General features: G+C 37.8%; 1 protein-coding gene across 2 annotated transcripts in view; it reads right to left on the reverse strand.

The window, feature by feature from the left end:
- TAP46 (2A phosphatase associated protein of 46 kD) overlaps positions 1-16,694 on the reverse strand; it is a 164,517-nt gene that overhangs the window by 62,931 nt on the left and 84,892 nt on the right. For both annotated transcript variants that reach the window (XM_089828606.1, XM_089828600.1), the window contains one exon: positions 11,026-11,097. In XM_089828606.1, the coding sequence (XP_089684732.1) occupies positions 11,026-11,097 (72 nt within the window). The remainder of the gene's footprint in view (positions 1-11,025; positions 11,098-16,694) is intronic.

Raw genomic sequence — 16,694 nt, forward strand, 5'->3', positions numbered from 1 at the left:
CATAGTTTAGCAAAGCAATATTAAGTTAAGGCTAGGGGCTTCTTATTAAGATACACAACCCCTCCAAATAGATATGCCATTGACAAAGTAGTAATATGGATTCTTACCTACACTATTCCTTGGACATATCAAGCGCTTGACCTAATCCCAAGCATTCTGAATAGAATGAAACACCTTGGAGCCTGCGACCCTAACTTCAAACTCCCCAAAAACTATATCAATAAGAGGAACATTCCCCCACTACTTTCCCTTCTAGATTGTTCCTAATCAAAACTTTCCAACATTCATTGCCAATAAGGGCCTTAAGGATCCATTTGGATGCCAAAGCAACTCCTTGTTTTTTGAAATCTCTCATACCAAGCCTCCTAGCTCTTTAGGATAACAACACCATTCCCATTTCACTGTCTTTTGCTATTGACCATGCCATCAGACCACAAAAAATTCTTTAGAATCTTTTCAATGTTGTTATTAAAGTATTGATTAAATAACCAAGCAGAGGCAATTCTATACAGTGTGAGATGAGAGCACCTTTTGAATAACCTATGCTCTCCCTACAATAGAAAGCATATGTGTCTTCCATTTCAAGTGCGTGTTCTCAATTTTGTCATAGATAAGGGAATTCCCAAATACCTCACAATGATGTGAGGGCTAATCCACTGCCGCTCTTGATCTTTAGCCCAAGTAGGAGAGTCTTCCCACCCAATGCTGGAAGATTTCATAGGAGAGACTTTGGCACAAGAGGCTTTGCAAAAGAACTGCAGTTTATTAATAGCATTGTCAAAGTTGGCCTCAGAGAGTTCTACAAAAAGAGTAGTATCATTTGCAAATTGTTCAAGGATTACCATATCACAATTAGGTAAGGAGATACCCTTGACTAAAGGATCCAATTCCTTGGCCTTAAGGATATAGTTCAATGCATCTACAGTAACAAAATTCCAATCAATTCTATCATATGCCTTCTCGAAATCAAGAAGCACCATGCCTGCATTTTGACAACTGTCCTTAGCCCACTACATAGCCTCCCAGCTGGTAATGAGATTCTCCAGAATATATCTCCCCTCAATGAAGCATGTCTAGGTGACAGACATAATGTTGTTGAGCATACCAGCAACTCTTCTTGCCAAAAGTTTGGCAATGACAAGTTCAAAAGAGTGATTGGTCTCCAATTTTTGACTTGAGACCTATCCCCACCTTTTGGCAACAGTTTAATGATACCCTTGTTAATATCTTCACCAAGGGATCAAGCCTAAAATGATTCCTCATACACTAGTAGCAGCTCTTCTGCCACCCACTCCTTATTCTTCTTATTAAACTCAACTGAGACTCCATCCAACCACGGAGATTTATCATTGGCCAAAGAATTGATAGTATCTTTAATCTTGTAATGTCCCCATTTTGGGACATTTGGAATTCTAAAGACAAATTCATAAAATATTAATTTTGGCTTAAAGAGCTCAATGCAAAATTATTGAGTCAAATTAATATTATAATGTGGGTTAAAGGTGACAAGAAGGAAAAAGACAAGAGGACAACAGAAGGAAACTGCCTTGGTCGCCCATTTTCAGCTTAAAAGAACGATGAGGAGTTCATTTTGAGCAGGCTTGGATTGAGACTTATTTTTTGGTTTCTCTTTGGAGAACTTTGGGAAGCTGCTAGTTTTCTCTTGTTGAGGATCTTGAGGATGGAAACCTTTGGTGGACGTAGCCCCGATTCATCTTTGTGGTGGATTCATATTAGAATTCACACCTGGGATTACAGGTGCATTTATTTGTTATTTCAAATCTGACTGCATTTTTTGTAATTAAGATTGGACTTGATATCTAGTTATTGTATTGCTTATGTATAATGCAATAACATGTTTTGAGGCATTTTAATGAGAATTTACTTGTTATATTGTTGGTTTACATTGCATCATTTATTTGTTTATGTTCTGAAAAATATTTTGAGAAAATTTGGAGATAATATCCTACTGGGATACGATAGTGGTATCAAAGCCTTCAATCCTGCCATCTTGTGGAGTTTGTTGAGAACAATTTTTAGAAGGGTATATAGAATTTTCACTATTTATTTGGTGGGAATTAAAAATGTTGGCAATGTATCTGAAGTGGAGGTTTTTATAAAGATCATTTGTATGGTTTTAAAACTACATTCTGAATATTCACAACAAGACCAATATTTCAAAGAGCTTATGAAGGTACGTTAACATTGCTGAGACAAGGAAAAATATTATGTGGGCAATTATAAGTAATATTGGCAGGCATCTTTTAATATTTTCCTAGCCGCATACACAATGTCGTGAGACCTGGTGAAATAAGTAGTAGCGGAAGACATTTAGTTGGGTTTCGGATTTAGTAATTGTGAAATAATCATAGTTACACCACCCTGCGGAACGGGGGAACAGCGGAACAAGGGGACAAGTTTCTGGGACGGGGGGACAGAGGTGCCTTTATTTGGGGACAGTGGGGGGACGACGGGGGGATGGTGGCAGGGGATAGGAAGGGGTGTGTATATATATACATATGGTACATTAAATTGCTAGTTATCAAAAGATGTATTGAAATATAAGATGTAAAGAGGTAAAAGAGTAAATACTTGAACATTGAATGGAATTGGAACATTGAACATAAATAGTCGAATTAACAAACAGTCAACATCGAGATGTCCCTCATCCTCGGTAGACGTAGTGGAATTTGATGGCGCCGCTAAGGACGGGGCAACGAAGTCTCCAAGTCCCCAGTGCGTCCAAGTCTCTGGGACATGGGGCAAAAAGGCGAGGATGTGTCTCTGTGTTACTATGAAAATAACCTTCATTGTCGTGACTTCTTCTAGGAAACCATTTTATTAAGACTTGCTAACTTTATCAGGGTTCATAGTGTATGTCGACATATTATACATTAATATGGTGAGTTTTATAAGCTTGTTGGAGGGAAGAGATATATTTGCCTGTTTATTGAACCACAAAATTGCCGCTAATAAATTGCTTTCCAGTGAATGTGTTGAATTTGTCATGGACAATTATTTCTAAAGGATCTTCTTGGCAAAACTTTAACAACAGTAATACCACTTGGTACAGGCTCCCAGTCACAGCTACCAACTGCCATTGAGAAGATGGGCACTCGTAGTGGAGTGATTTCAAAGACGATGTTATTGGGACCTCACAAGTAGCATTAAGGGAGACAGAGAAGTTTGAGTATTGCCACATCATCTACAAACTATCAAAAGAATTCCCTACTATCGTTAGTTACAATGAAATTGTTGCAAGAAATTATTGGCAACAAATCACAGGACTTTATTCGTATACGATATTTGTGCTCGGGATTTAGGTGACAATTTACTAGTGGCATAATCGGTTTATAGATTGCTTGTTTGTATAGTAGCTTTTGAGTATGGGAACGGGTATAGCCATCACAAGGGAGATGAATGTTATTCGGACGTTAATTGCAAGGGTTTTTAGTGTTCAAGCGAGTGGTAATGTGATGGTTCGAGTGTCCGTTACCTAGGAGAAATCATTTTTAAGAAGAGACGATTACATTGGTGTAACGCTTATGGCAGGCCCAGTTGATTTCTTGGCATAGTATTTCAGAGTAATTGTTTCACAAAAACTTGCTATATTCTAAGTATTTGAAGAATCATGGCTTCCAGAATTTTCCGGCAGATTTTTTAGTGTGCTTACCAACCATTGCAGGCATTGTCGGAGCATTGTTGGGTGTTTTGAATATAAATACCTATTTCTCTAAGCCATGGCTAACTATTGCAGGGTGAGCTTGGAGAAGTGTAGTGAAGCTTAAAATAGCCTGTTTATTGTTTCTGCAAACATCTTATACATCTGCATCGTCATTTGGCATTTCTCAATGGAGTTCAGGCCTGAGGATAAACTATACATCTCCAGGTGCTTCGAGAATTGACTGAATGAAGTGGCGGATTATATTTGGCAATAAATAGATTCATGTGAGAGCTGTGGTTAGTGGTAAATGTTATCGTTTCTGGAAAACTAGGATATTATTCTTGTGTGCCGATTGTTGTGGGATCATTGGTTATGCTGAAAAAGTATTCTCGTGTTTCTGAGTCAACAGTTGATGTCCAACATTGTATGCTTTCTATGTTTTGTTGTAGGCGCCCATTTTTTGCCATGTGTTGCCTAACTGGTGAGAGTGGTACTTCTTGGCCACCAAAAGTCAACAAAATTTTTGTGCATGTTATAAATCAATGTATTCTTAATGCATGAGGATAATTGTTTGCAGCAGAGTTGCAGATACAAACTCTTACGGTGATAGATTATGTTCTGAGGTGCAGTTTGTTCATGTCATAAACCTCATTGTATTGTGGTGGTTCCAGACAGTGGCAGGAATAAACCAAAGTCGTTACAACTCATGCTATTGCTGCTTCAACATTTGAAGGTGTGGAAGACTTCAGTGACAAGCTTTGTATTTGTTGTTGCTGACAATAAGTGTTGCAAATTAATCTTGAGGAGCGCATGGAGTTTAGCATGACTTTTTATTTGCCGTGAGCAGTTTCAGTATAGTCATCAAACTTGGACGTTAGCGTGGGAAATACAATCTGTATCACAGAGGCTAAATTCATACAGCCAATGTTTGGAATATGAAACAGTAAACTGTTGTGATTGAGAAATTGGCGTTATTTTGACAGAGTTCATACACGGGTGACACTAGTTTGGGTGGAAACTACAGCAACCAGGCACCACCTCTACAAAAACTCCTTGCTCGTGGCTGTTACTTGCCACGCTCTCTGTTAGACTGGTTATTTTATTAGGAAAAATTGGAAGGTATTGTTTCAATAAATGATGACAAATAAACTCTCTGTTAAAAGAAATCTAGTCTGTTAATATATCTCATTGGCTACTTAATGCTCCTGTTAAGTCCCAGCATTGCATTTCAAAGTTTTATAAGGACTGCCATTTAAGCAGACAGGATATACAAGGTAGAAAATATTCCAGGGATATTACCGTGTTGGCAATTCTACGCATTTGAAAGTGGGAAAGGTTATGGCAGTCATTTTATGTGAATAAGCATCTTTGATCTTCATTCTGAGGATAGTCTACCATAAACTACAAGTATCCCAGACAGTTTGCAAACTATTTTTATCTCTAATTTACTCCAATTTTTTTGACAGAAATTAATGCAATGGAAAACCAGAAAAGTAAGCATTTCTCAAAGGATTCCAATGATGAGCAGCTAAGAGACTTGCAAAAGGAAAATGTAATAGGGAACAGATTGTACATCAGTGGATGGCAGTTAGAGACCAATAATTCAGCAAGGGAACTTTTATCAAATATGGAAAGGCTGGATTCATGTTTATCTAAGGTGGATCAATCTGATTGGAGGATCTATAACTGGGTCCTACAACCGTCAATGGTTGCCTTGGTGCAGCACAGATGTTGAAGCATACGAGCAAATATGTGAGACTAATAGTTGCATCCTGCCTTAGTGAAATCATCAGAATAACAGCTTCCGTTGTACCTCATAATGATAGCATCCTGAAGGTGGTCATGCAGCTGATTATGGACAGCTTAGAAGGACCAAATGATGTTAAACATCCTACTTTTGGTAAGAGGGCAAAAATCTTGGACCTTGTGGCACAAACAAGATTTTATATTATCATGTTAGATCTTGGCTTTGAAAATATGTTTCTACAAATGATACAATGTTTCTTAAGGGAATACAGGAAACATCAACCAGACAATGTAAGAGCTTGCATTTAAAAAATCATGTCATTAATCCTTGATGAGAACGATACCATATGTCAGTAATTAAAATCAGATTTGCTGGCTATGTGGAGAAGGGGGTGCATAATCTCACCTATGGCTTACGAGCTTGTGGAGGAGCTGATTGAAGATAAGTTGGACATGTTCAAAGAGTTTATGATTGAACCTGAGTTAATTTCAGCAGGCATACAAGTTGAGGGATCTCCAAAAATGAGCAAGAATCTAATGAGGAGATAACAGATCTGTTTCGCATGTCACCATTCTTGGATACCTAAATACATTTGTGGTAATGGGTCACCAAAGAAATACAGACCAACAATCAGGATGATAAGAATTTTACCCTTTTACCCTTACAAAGCAACAGAACTAGTGGAGATGATATGAATTCAAGTATTGTCAAAGGTATGGAACATTCAAGACTCTACATTGGTGATCTAGAGATTGAAATTGACAAACATTTTATTACAGAAAATCAAACTCAAAGTGAGGGTATGTTGCATGATTCTAAAGAGGTTCATCAAACTTCATGTCATGAGGAATTGTTTAATGGCATAGTAGCACCCTTGCCTTTGCACACAAATCAATGAAACAGGGAGTTTGAGGCATATGATGAGTCATGTGTTTCTTGCATCAGCAACTCACATATGCATGACTGTGATTCAGAGGACCAAACAAAGATGGCAATCAAGGATGATGATATTTTGAATGACCAACTAGAAAATACATGCCAATGTGACAATGATTCTTTGAAAAAACAGCTGAAAGTTGGTGAAGAGATTATTGTTGCAGCCTTGGTGTGTTATGATGATACTCACATGATCGTTGAAGATATCTACAAGAAGGCAAAAATAGAAGAGAGGCACAAGGGAATGGGAAGCAATTCTATTGTTGCTGATTTACAAAGGGTTAAAGAAGCCTTAGAGTCTTTGAAATCAGATTATTTATGCCTACTTTCAGACAGGAATTACAATTACATCTTAAAATTATGCTGGTCAATTAAGGCTAATAGGCTCAACAGGGAGCTTAATGTTGCTCAAAGGGCATTCAACAATACACGAGTTGCACTTCATGAAGCAAAAAATCAGATTGTTGTCACCAAACAATATAAGGAACAAGAGGATAAAATAAGGCATGAGTTTTTCCAGGAAGTGATTAAGGAACTTGATAGCATTCAACAGACTTACGACTTGGATAACTGCCCCAAGAGATCAAATAATGAAACTTTGGATCATTTTCAGCTAGTAGATAATTCCTTGTTTCAGGTGGATGCCGATTGGACATTTGACAATCCACTTTTTGAGCTGAGTATAGAAGATCTCGATCTTTCTTATTTCCGTGATGATGATGATCTTGACTGGAGGATGTGGGACCCAGTTGCAGTTCCTAGTGGTGAGTTTGGTTCACAGAATTATTGAGCGACCCGATTTTCAGATTTGACACTATTTCTCATTCTCCGATCAGCTTACACATGGTTTCAATTTTTGACTCACATGAGTTGAATGGGAGTTATAATTTGATCGTGGGTGATGAATTTTTAGTCCTTTCTTTATCCAGGACAGTGATGTACCTCGGTATATTTCAGACAGATGACGAAATGTATGGCCTCTCAGCACCCTTGGTATTGATTTCAGCTATTGAGCAGTTTGATGCATTCATCAATCATTATAGATGGACAGTTACGGTGGAGACTAGTATGCATTTCCATGATAGATCACTCATCGATGGAGAGTTGTCCAGTGTTAATAGCTCATCCAGACATTTATATCTTCTCATATCTGATGGTCTTGATAGTATAATAGTGTGGGATTCTGGTATTGGTATAATTGATGCCTTACTTCAGCAGCATATTGATGAGTGGCTTCACAATTTTGGACACATTATTTATATCGGATTAGCACAGCAGGATGTTCGAGCATTTTTTCCGAGGCTGGTTTGGGATCCGGGAGTTGATAGGAGTGCCTTACCTCTTGAGGATTATGATGAGTTGCCATACAATCCTGGGATCAGAGCAGCATTAATCAGAATAGTGCAGGAGATGGGTGTAGCAGTAATTTCTCTGCAACCACAAAAAAAGATGAGTCTGAAACCACAACACTATACAAGGGTTTCTCGAAGGCAACATTCTTAGTACCCCCTTGTTCTTTTAAATCCACTTATCTCTTTTCCTGCTTCTCCTTGCCATCATTACACTCATCAACAACCATCAATTAACTAGGACTGGGGCCAAAATCAGCCACGAACTAGACTGCAATGATCAATAAAGTTAAGACACACACATGCAAGCCCTAACTTGGGCTGCCAGAAAGAAGGGGAAAAAAAGACCCACCAAACACAATAAAAACTCAGACGCCACGCACGCAGAAAACAGGACACACGGCAATCATAAAAACAACCAGCCAGCCAGAATACACAAGCAGCAGCCTGCAGATAGGGCACTCTTACAGGCAAGTACAGGTGACGACAGCCCACCCTACTTGCAGACCACCTTCAAGTCATTCTCAAATTTCACTGTATATTTTAAAATTTTACTTGCAGCCATTTTTGACTTAGTTTGGTTTCTTCATCGCCTTCGTGGGTTTGCTGATATGGTTGGAGACCGTGATCGTTACTCCTATTTAGCTTATTGCTCTTCGGTTTCCATGGCGGCTGCTGAGTCTGGTGCTCATGCGCGGTGTTGGTATGCACAAGTCTCTTCTTTGCTGAGTTCGATTGGGATTGATATTGATCGTCTCCCCCCCTTTCAGTTTTCTTTGGATGCCCCTGCTCATCTTCTCCCTTCTCGACAGGAGTTGAATGAGCATGTTCGTCTTGATATTTATAGATGTTACATTACTGCTACCTGGGTTAACCCTCCTGGTGGATTACGCCCACAGATGTCGTTTTATGCGACACACTTTTTGGAGATCTCAGATGGGATTATTGCCCGACCTAGCTATCTTTCACGGCGTTGGTCTCATGCCCTGCGGATCTCTTTAGGTTCTTTCAGAGTTGGTTCCCACCGTCTTCGGGCTCAGTTGGATCATCATATTGACAGGGAGGAGCGGACTTGTTTGTTCTGTTCTTTAGGGGAGGTGGAGGATGAGGCTCACTTTCTTTTTCGATGCCCTATTTATTACGAGATCAGAGGGAGGTTCTTTTGTTTGTTCAGAGAGTGCTTCTCTCTCTATGATTTCTTCAGCTATTATCATCAAAGATGCCTTGCACTGTATCTACATGAGGCCACTATGCTCCGGGATAACATGATTCAGACTCTACTTCCACACTAGCACTCATCTACTTAGCTCATTACTGCCTTTTTTACACCTTTATTGCGTGGTGTGAAAAGGCCCTCTAGCTCTATTCAGCCTAGTGATCTTTCTAGATGCGTCAAATCCCGTTCTGCTTATAGGCACCAGCAACACTCTTCTGGGACAGGTCAGAGACAGTGTAGTACCTCTACGCATCGACACGTGTATCATTCTATGACTGATTTCTTCTCACCCAAGAAAGACTCCTAGTGCTTTCTGTTGCTTGTATTTGTTTGTTGTTGTTGCTTTTCTTCGGACACCTTTGTGTGCTCCTGCTGGCTTCAGCCCTGCTTTGTTGTAATCTTTCAGTCCCATAGACCTCTTTTTGGTCTTTTGTTGGACATTAATATCATTATCTTATCTTATCTTATCTTATATATATAGCTATCCCTATTTGCCGTTTCATGCCCCCGACCCCCTCCTCCCCTGCCCCCTAGCCCCCAAAATCGACAAAAAAATTTGCCATCCAGGAAACTCAAGGAAACATAGATCAATACCCTTTGCATGTCATCACGTGAATGCTTCTTAAATTATGGCATTTATATCCATAAATCTATTATTTAAGCCAGGGTTTTTTGGATCATGTAAATTATTGCGTGAGTTGTACTTATTAAGGAAATAAGGGTTTTAATTAAGGAAATGAAACCTGTGAAAAAATCTGTTATAACACATTCTTAAAAATTAAAATAGCATGCATACGGTTCTAGTTTAGTCTGCCTATTGAGTCCTCTAGATCGTTTTGTATTCTCCCTCTAGTTCAGATCTGATTGCTCTATGAACCTGCAACTTGAGTTTAGGTTGAACCTTTGAAACTCTTACCCATATTGATCTAAGACAAGCCCTGGAACGGGTACAATATTGTCTTCCTAGAGAGTTATCAGCTAAGACGTTTATGCCACATTGTATGCGCTTGTACTTTGAAACCTTGGCCAAGGTGGTATGTTAGTCACTAGAACTGGTATTGCAACACGTCTAGCTAGGAAGGTTACCTATTAGGCAAGGATGTCTTTAGGTCGACTGGCTATGACAATTGTGGGTTCTACCCCAAATCTCGGATGGCAATAAAGTAAATACCGTGCTTGTGCAGACCTAGAAAGGCCTGGGCTCCTTCCTACAAAAATTGTGCAGATGACAGCTAGTCACAACCAAAGATCTACAGTTGGGTGGTAAAACCCCTCAGAATACTCTTTTGCCCATGGAGAATGAAACCCAAAAAATAACAACCAAAAAGCAACAGCATAATCAGGTTTAGTCAATGTTATTAATTTGATTAATTTTTCAGTTCTATTTATCCTTGAATGAATGACAGAAAGTTCATTAAAATTTCAATTGTATACAATAGAAAGTCAACTCTGATTATTTTCATGTTCTTAGCAAATTGAAAATTAGTTGTAATTCAGTGTTCTTGTTCGGTAATTAAAATTGTATATTATTTTATTATGTTAGTAGGGTTCGGTTGTTACAAACTGAGTGGTAGATGACAAACTAAATAAGATCAAGCAGCCAAGAACAACATACTCTAGTGCCACTGATCTGAGATCTGAGGAAGCTCAATGCTAGCAAAGCAACATTGAAATGATTCAAAATCAGAGAGCCCCAAATCCTGACTCTGATTGATATAGATTCATGTAAGCATAACTGCTACAGAGATGATGAGAATATGTGCATCAAGAATTATCCCACACGACAAACTTTTTATCAGTCCAAAGTGACCTGAGATCCTTTACAAGATAATATAATATTAATAATCTATTAATGCCCATTTGTTTATTAGAAATGTATTACAAAAAGAATTGTCATTGCCTAGATCTCGTCTCTATTTATATACAACTGTAAAGTAACACCTAATTTTGTACAGTTCCCACAATTTAAAAATTTTGTTCACTAAAATTAAAGCATCTCTACATTTCATATAGCTTGGGTAGAAAAGAGAATAGATAACAAGCAGCACATCTTCCTTATTGAATTCTGTCTTATGATTCAATAAGTCAAAATTACAGGTCTATTATCAATTACCGGCATATTATTTTCCATCATGCCAGAAACCAGTTCCTCCTCTTTCTTCAGCCCATCTAGAAGATCCAGGACCTGGAAAGAAAAATGAGTGAGTTAAAATCATGGTGAATCACCAAAAGACTGCATTCAAATATCAGTATGTTTTACAGCATTTCAGAGAAGAGACAGCACACATTCTGGAGAGGTTCTGAGGAGTCATTGTAAAAGGATGTCTGTGGGACAATAGTATAAATATAAGCTAGGATGCTGGTTCGGGTTCAACTATGAAGGACCAGTTCACCAGTACGGCAAAATTTTGAAAAGAGGTTTGGTTCGTAGTACAAAACATGTAAGAAGTTCAAGTGTGTGCGCGTGTGTGCGCACATGTGTGTGCGTGTGCGTGTGAAGCCTAGAAATATGAGTTAGATCACAATGTTGCATAGTATTATAAATATTTAAAATATTTAAAAAACAAAAACACCATAAACTTGTAATTTTAACATCATGAATAGTGATCATACCATCATAGCATGATATACTTCAAGTTCAACATCAAAGATTCAACATATTAAAATTAAATTATAAACATCAAGTTCAAGTATTACTGTTTCAAGTTTAACTAATGGATTAGAAGTCTTCTTCTTCTTACACTCATTGTAAGCTTGTAAAGGTGTAGGAATGAGGCGAAAACATTTGAAGAAGGTTCGCAAATCAATCTTCCAACTCCCTGCACAACCAAACTCTTGCTCAACCACCTATTTTCTCTTGTTCAAGACAAAATAACCCTTTGGGACACCACAAATGAGAATGAGAAGTCAACATAAGCCTTTGTATCCACATTTTGGGGTTGTGGATGTCATAATTTTATAAAATTCGCAAATAAAAATGACTTAAAACAAGTCTGCAGGACCCAGTTCAGGTTCACCCGAGTTTGATTGGTTGCCCTGCCGGTTCGAGCAGGGTATTCAAATTTTAAACCCTGCCCAGATCAAAAGTCGAACTATATCGAGACGAGGTACCATTTCGAACTTCTGCTGGTCCAGGAGGCATTTCCAGCAAACTGGACATCCTAGAAAATAATATATGTGTATGTCTGAATTCTAATTCTAAATATAAATTTTATATATATATATATATATACACTAATCAGTAGCCTTAATTTAAATATCCACCTGATAATGGCATTGAATGATCTTAAATCAAATGTCATAAACATTATGCCACTAGGCAACAGGGGGTGGCAGAGGAGTGTGAGAAAGCACTAAAAATGATCATATTACATTAGTGTCATAATGTTCCAATGGCAAAAGAATTTATGAAACTAGCTCACTACAGTTCAATCATTATTAAGGATTATAAGAGGCCGCCTACAAGGCAGATGGTATCATATACATGGCCATTTGATATAGGTTTTATATCATATTTAACTTTCTTCAATGTGTTTCAAGCTCTAAGAATTTGTGAAGAAAGTGCAATAGCATCTTGATCAGACGCTGGTGGCAGTAAGGTTGAAGGTAGCAACAGGATGTAGGATCATGGCAGCGAAAAAATTTACTGGCAAATAACAAAAACCAAAAGCATAAGATTTTTTTCCAGAATCTAGGAAAATAGTACTATTCAGAAATGTAAAAAGGTGCTAAAAAATGAGAGAAACCTACTATTTTTCTTATTTAAGGCATTTCAATAGCACAGAGATATATGAAGAATAAAAATGAGACCAACTATCTAGGATGGCAGTCCCTATCATGGTTCAGAGGCAATGCACCTAATGAGGGTCAAGGGGACAACTGCATTATGGGATTAATGGGTAGTGCTTGTCACGGGGTTATAGGGGATGTGGCCTTCATGAGGTCAAGAGGCAATGTCCTAATGGGTTCCAAGGGGGTAGGCTCCTTGTCGTTATACAGGGGGATCGGAGGGATCCCCACCACCAAGTGCAAATTAAAAACCTTTGAAACCACATAAACCTTCACAAGATGTAGCGCCTCTTGTAATTGCATTCTATTCCAATGTTTATTTTGACCGGAGCTATACTTTGATGGATTGTCATGCGTATTTGGCAATTTGCATATTAAGATGCTTCGATGACTATACACTATTTTGATTACCAGTATCATAGCTGCTAAATGTTAGATGTGTTACTATTTAGTTTGATCATATTTGCATGATGATGCTAGTGATGTGACATGATGCCTTATGATGATGTTTGGTTTATTTTGTATTCGAACATGGATTATGATTCATAAGTTATCAGATGGGTATTATTGGATTCATTGATGGTGTGTTTTATTCTATGAATATTTATCTTTTACCTTCAATAAATATATGCTCAATGATGAAAATGAATTATTTAAATGAATTAAATTAAAATGCTTTACTATATGATTATATGTTGTTATGTTGTACTGCACTACTATTATGTGTGGATTGCTCGGTGCCAGTACGAAGCGGGAACCAACCCATACTCACTTGCGAGATCTATACGGCGCCTTGTTCTCCTTCACGTGATTGGGTGTCTTTGTGTGCTTTGGCCATTATATATTAGCATCTACACTTGATGTTTCCTTGTTTACTAAACAAGTACCAGGTACATTCCCCCTAAGTTCAACATCTGAGTGTGTATTTATATCCCCAACAGTGGCACTAGAAGATAGTGACGTTGACAATTCATGTTGAGGCAATATCGTCCCTATATGGACGACGTATATGTCTAGTTGTTGTTATTAACCCTCTGGTAATTGGTAAATACGAATTCATGATGCATTATGTGATTAAACCCATGAGCATGTCTGTGCATTTAGGATTTCACAATTGTCCTGGAAAATGTCATTTAAAATGTCAATTCAATTGATTTACAGTAAATTTTATAATTTATTTTATTTATTTTATTTACCAGCTAATTTGTCGTAGTTGTATTCCAATTCTTGGAATTACCTTATTTTTTTCAAAAAGGGGACCAATTAGTTTAATGAGTTGTTTAATGACCAAATTTATAAGTCACTTCGTGTAAGCTTTTATTGGAAAAAGGCAATTTGAATTCTCACTTTTACACTTGCAATTGCATGTTTTGGAGAAAAAAATCCTCAAACCTTCTTTGGGTGTTTTTCGTGAATTGTTCGTTGGGAGAGTTTGGCTCCCAAAATCATAGTGTGGTTGGTCTCGCTAGCTTCATAGCGGAGATCTCTTTCTTTGATGAGTGTTTCATCATATTCAGTGGGTTTTTTATTCTGTGGCTGAAATCCTCAGATTTGGGTATTTTATGTGAGGTAAGGCTTTCTCATTTCTTTCATTTTGATCCGTTTTCACTCTACTTTTTTATTGATATTTGATTGGAGGTTGAGAACCAGTGTTCCCCTCCATTTTCTGTGTTAATTTGACCGGGTTGGATGGGAACAAATATTTGTTTATGTTATGTGTTTTAATTTGAAGTTTACATCGAGTTATGTTGCCAAAAATTGCATGTGATCTTTTAGCTCAATTTTTATTTGATTTTTGGGTGTTTGACCTCATTTTGGAGGGTTTTATATTTTGTCAAATTCTGGACTATTTGATTTTTGAGCATTTTTCTCAATGCCTCATTTTGTGTGCCACCTAGTTTTTGTGGGAATTTCATGGCATATGTTTTGTTCATGGATTTGGAATGCTTGTTATGTTTCCAATCTTTCCATGGTTTTAGCTTGTGGTCATTTGGATTCATGTCGAATCCATACTCCTGGCAAGATGCTTGGTTGAATAAGATATTTACACTTGGTTGTTTTATTGCATTTCTCATATTCAACCCTTGCATGGGTATGTATTGATTACTTTCGTGGAGTTAGTTATGCCAACACACAAGCGCATGCGCATGCATATGACAAGATCTTGCGAAACCCGAATTCCCGGATTTAGGTCGGTTGAGTGATTGTTCATTTGGGGTTGGGTTGGGAATTTGCAGTGTCCACTGGAGCTCGTCATGTGGAGAGCATAGGTATGTAGGGTAGAAGTGTGGAGTGGCTTCTCCGAGCAAATTCTGCAACTAATAATCTGATATAATACCTTCTATGTGCTGGAGATTGTCTTTATCAATTTCAGATTGACTATTGGTTCTTCTTTCAGAGATAATATTTCTGCAACAATATGTATATCCTGCTGTAATTCGTACGAGGTAATGTATGCTAAAGAAGCAAACTTAGATTGTGTTGTGTGCTCTTTATCCACAAACAACCTCTATAAATATGGCGCCCAAGGGGCATGTCCCTAGAAGGAACGTGTCCCTCTCTAGGTCGGCCAGAATTGCCCTCTCAAAATCAGCTCCCATTAGGAAATATAATAATTAGTAATTAAACTAACTTTTTTGTTCATAGTTAAACTAAACAAGATTACCCTAAGGGAGATGCCAAGTATGCTTGAGAACTGAACAATTATATTTATAGGCCTCTCAAAGGCATCATATGCATTATCAGATCTTGTACGATCTGTTTCATCAGACCAGTGTGATTACAAAGTTACAGAATTAACACCAACCTTACAAAGCAAAAAAAGAGCTATACTAAAATTCCTACAAAATTAAAAGTTATACCTCCTTGACAAAATAAAGGCAGTGATATAGGTAGAGCAGCAATAAAAAAATTGTGTGTGATAAATATATCATGACAGCAGTGCAGACACATATATAATTAAGACAGTGACAGCAATAAATTAAAAATTAAAAATTAAGATAAATATCAATGACACTAGTAAATAGTAGTAAATAAATCATAATTCAGATTCATGTCTTTGTTGATGTCACTGACAATCATGTAGCTAGGTTGGTTCTGATATAGGATTCTCAGAGGTCATCTCAAAATTCATGGCATTCAGATCGGTCCATTTGGGCCTTGCTCGACATGCCTAAGTCTTGTGCACAGGAATAGTTCACTCATCCCGTGGGTGATAGCTATAACAACATACAAAAGAATAAGTTTCTCAATAGCCAAATAGCCACAATTTGGCTTTCAATTGTTGCTATTTTATAATTCTGTAAGTGTTGGTCACAGAGAGCAATTAATTGGAGAAAACATATTTCTGTGAGTAGAAAATGGATTTTCCTCCTCCCCTGCAACAGAACCAAGGTGTGGTGAAATTCTTTAATTTTGGTGTACCTCTAAGTAAAGCCATATATCCACAGAAAATGATGGTGTCACAGGGCCAACAACAAACAAATTTTTAGAAATTGAAGTCACCAATTCAGCAGTATATGATAAATGTTGAGATTACTTTTTAGCAAATTCCCCCTTTTCCATCTGAGACACCTGGACATGTATCAAATGTCAGTGGCCTTCCCTAGGACAGCCAAATGTCTCGTAGATATTTCCAAAGAGTCTGTGCCATATTATGGACAATTCTAAATTTTGGGAAAACTTGAGTCAGCGAGGGGATGTTCCCTGCTATCCCACTGTCTCAGAAACACAATGTATGGCAGATACAGCATTCTAAGGACTGGGGACATGTCCAAGGGGAACATGGCAATGTATTACCATTTCAACAATTGTAAATTCAAGCAAAGTTCTGCCAAATGTCCAACAGACATTTCCAAACATTCTGTGTCGTTTTGTGGACATTTCAAAATTCAGGGGAAATTTGGGAATGGCAAGAGGATGTCTCCTGCTGTCTCGCAGTATCAGAAATACGATGTAAGGCAGGATGGTATCTTAAGGGCTGGGGACGTATCC

The sequence above is a fragment of the Cupressus sempervirens genome, chromosome 1 (genome assembly GCF_028749045.1).
Source record: "Cupressus sempervirens isolate cs-2001-9-10 chromosome 1, ASM2874904v1, whole genome shotgun sequence".
In the NCBI taxonomy this organism is placed as follows: domain Eukaryota; kingdom Viridiplantae; phylum Streptophyta; class Pinopsida; order Cupressales; family Cupressaceae; genus Cupressus; species Cupressus sempervirens.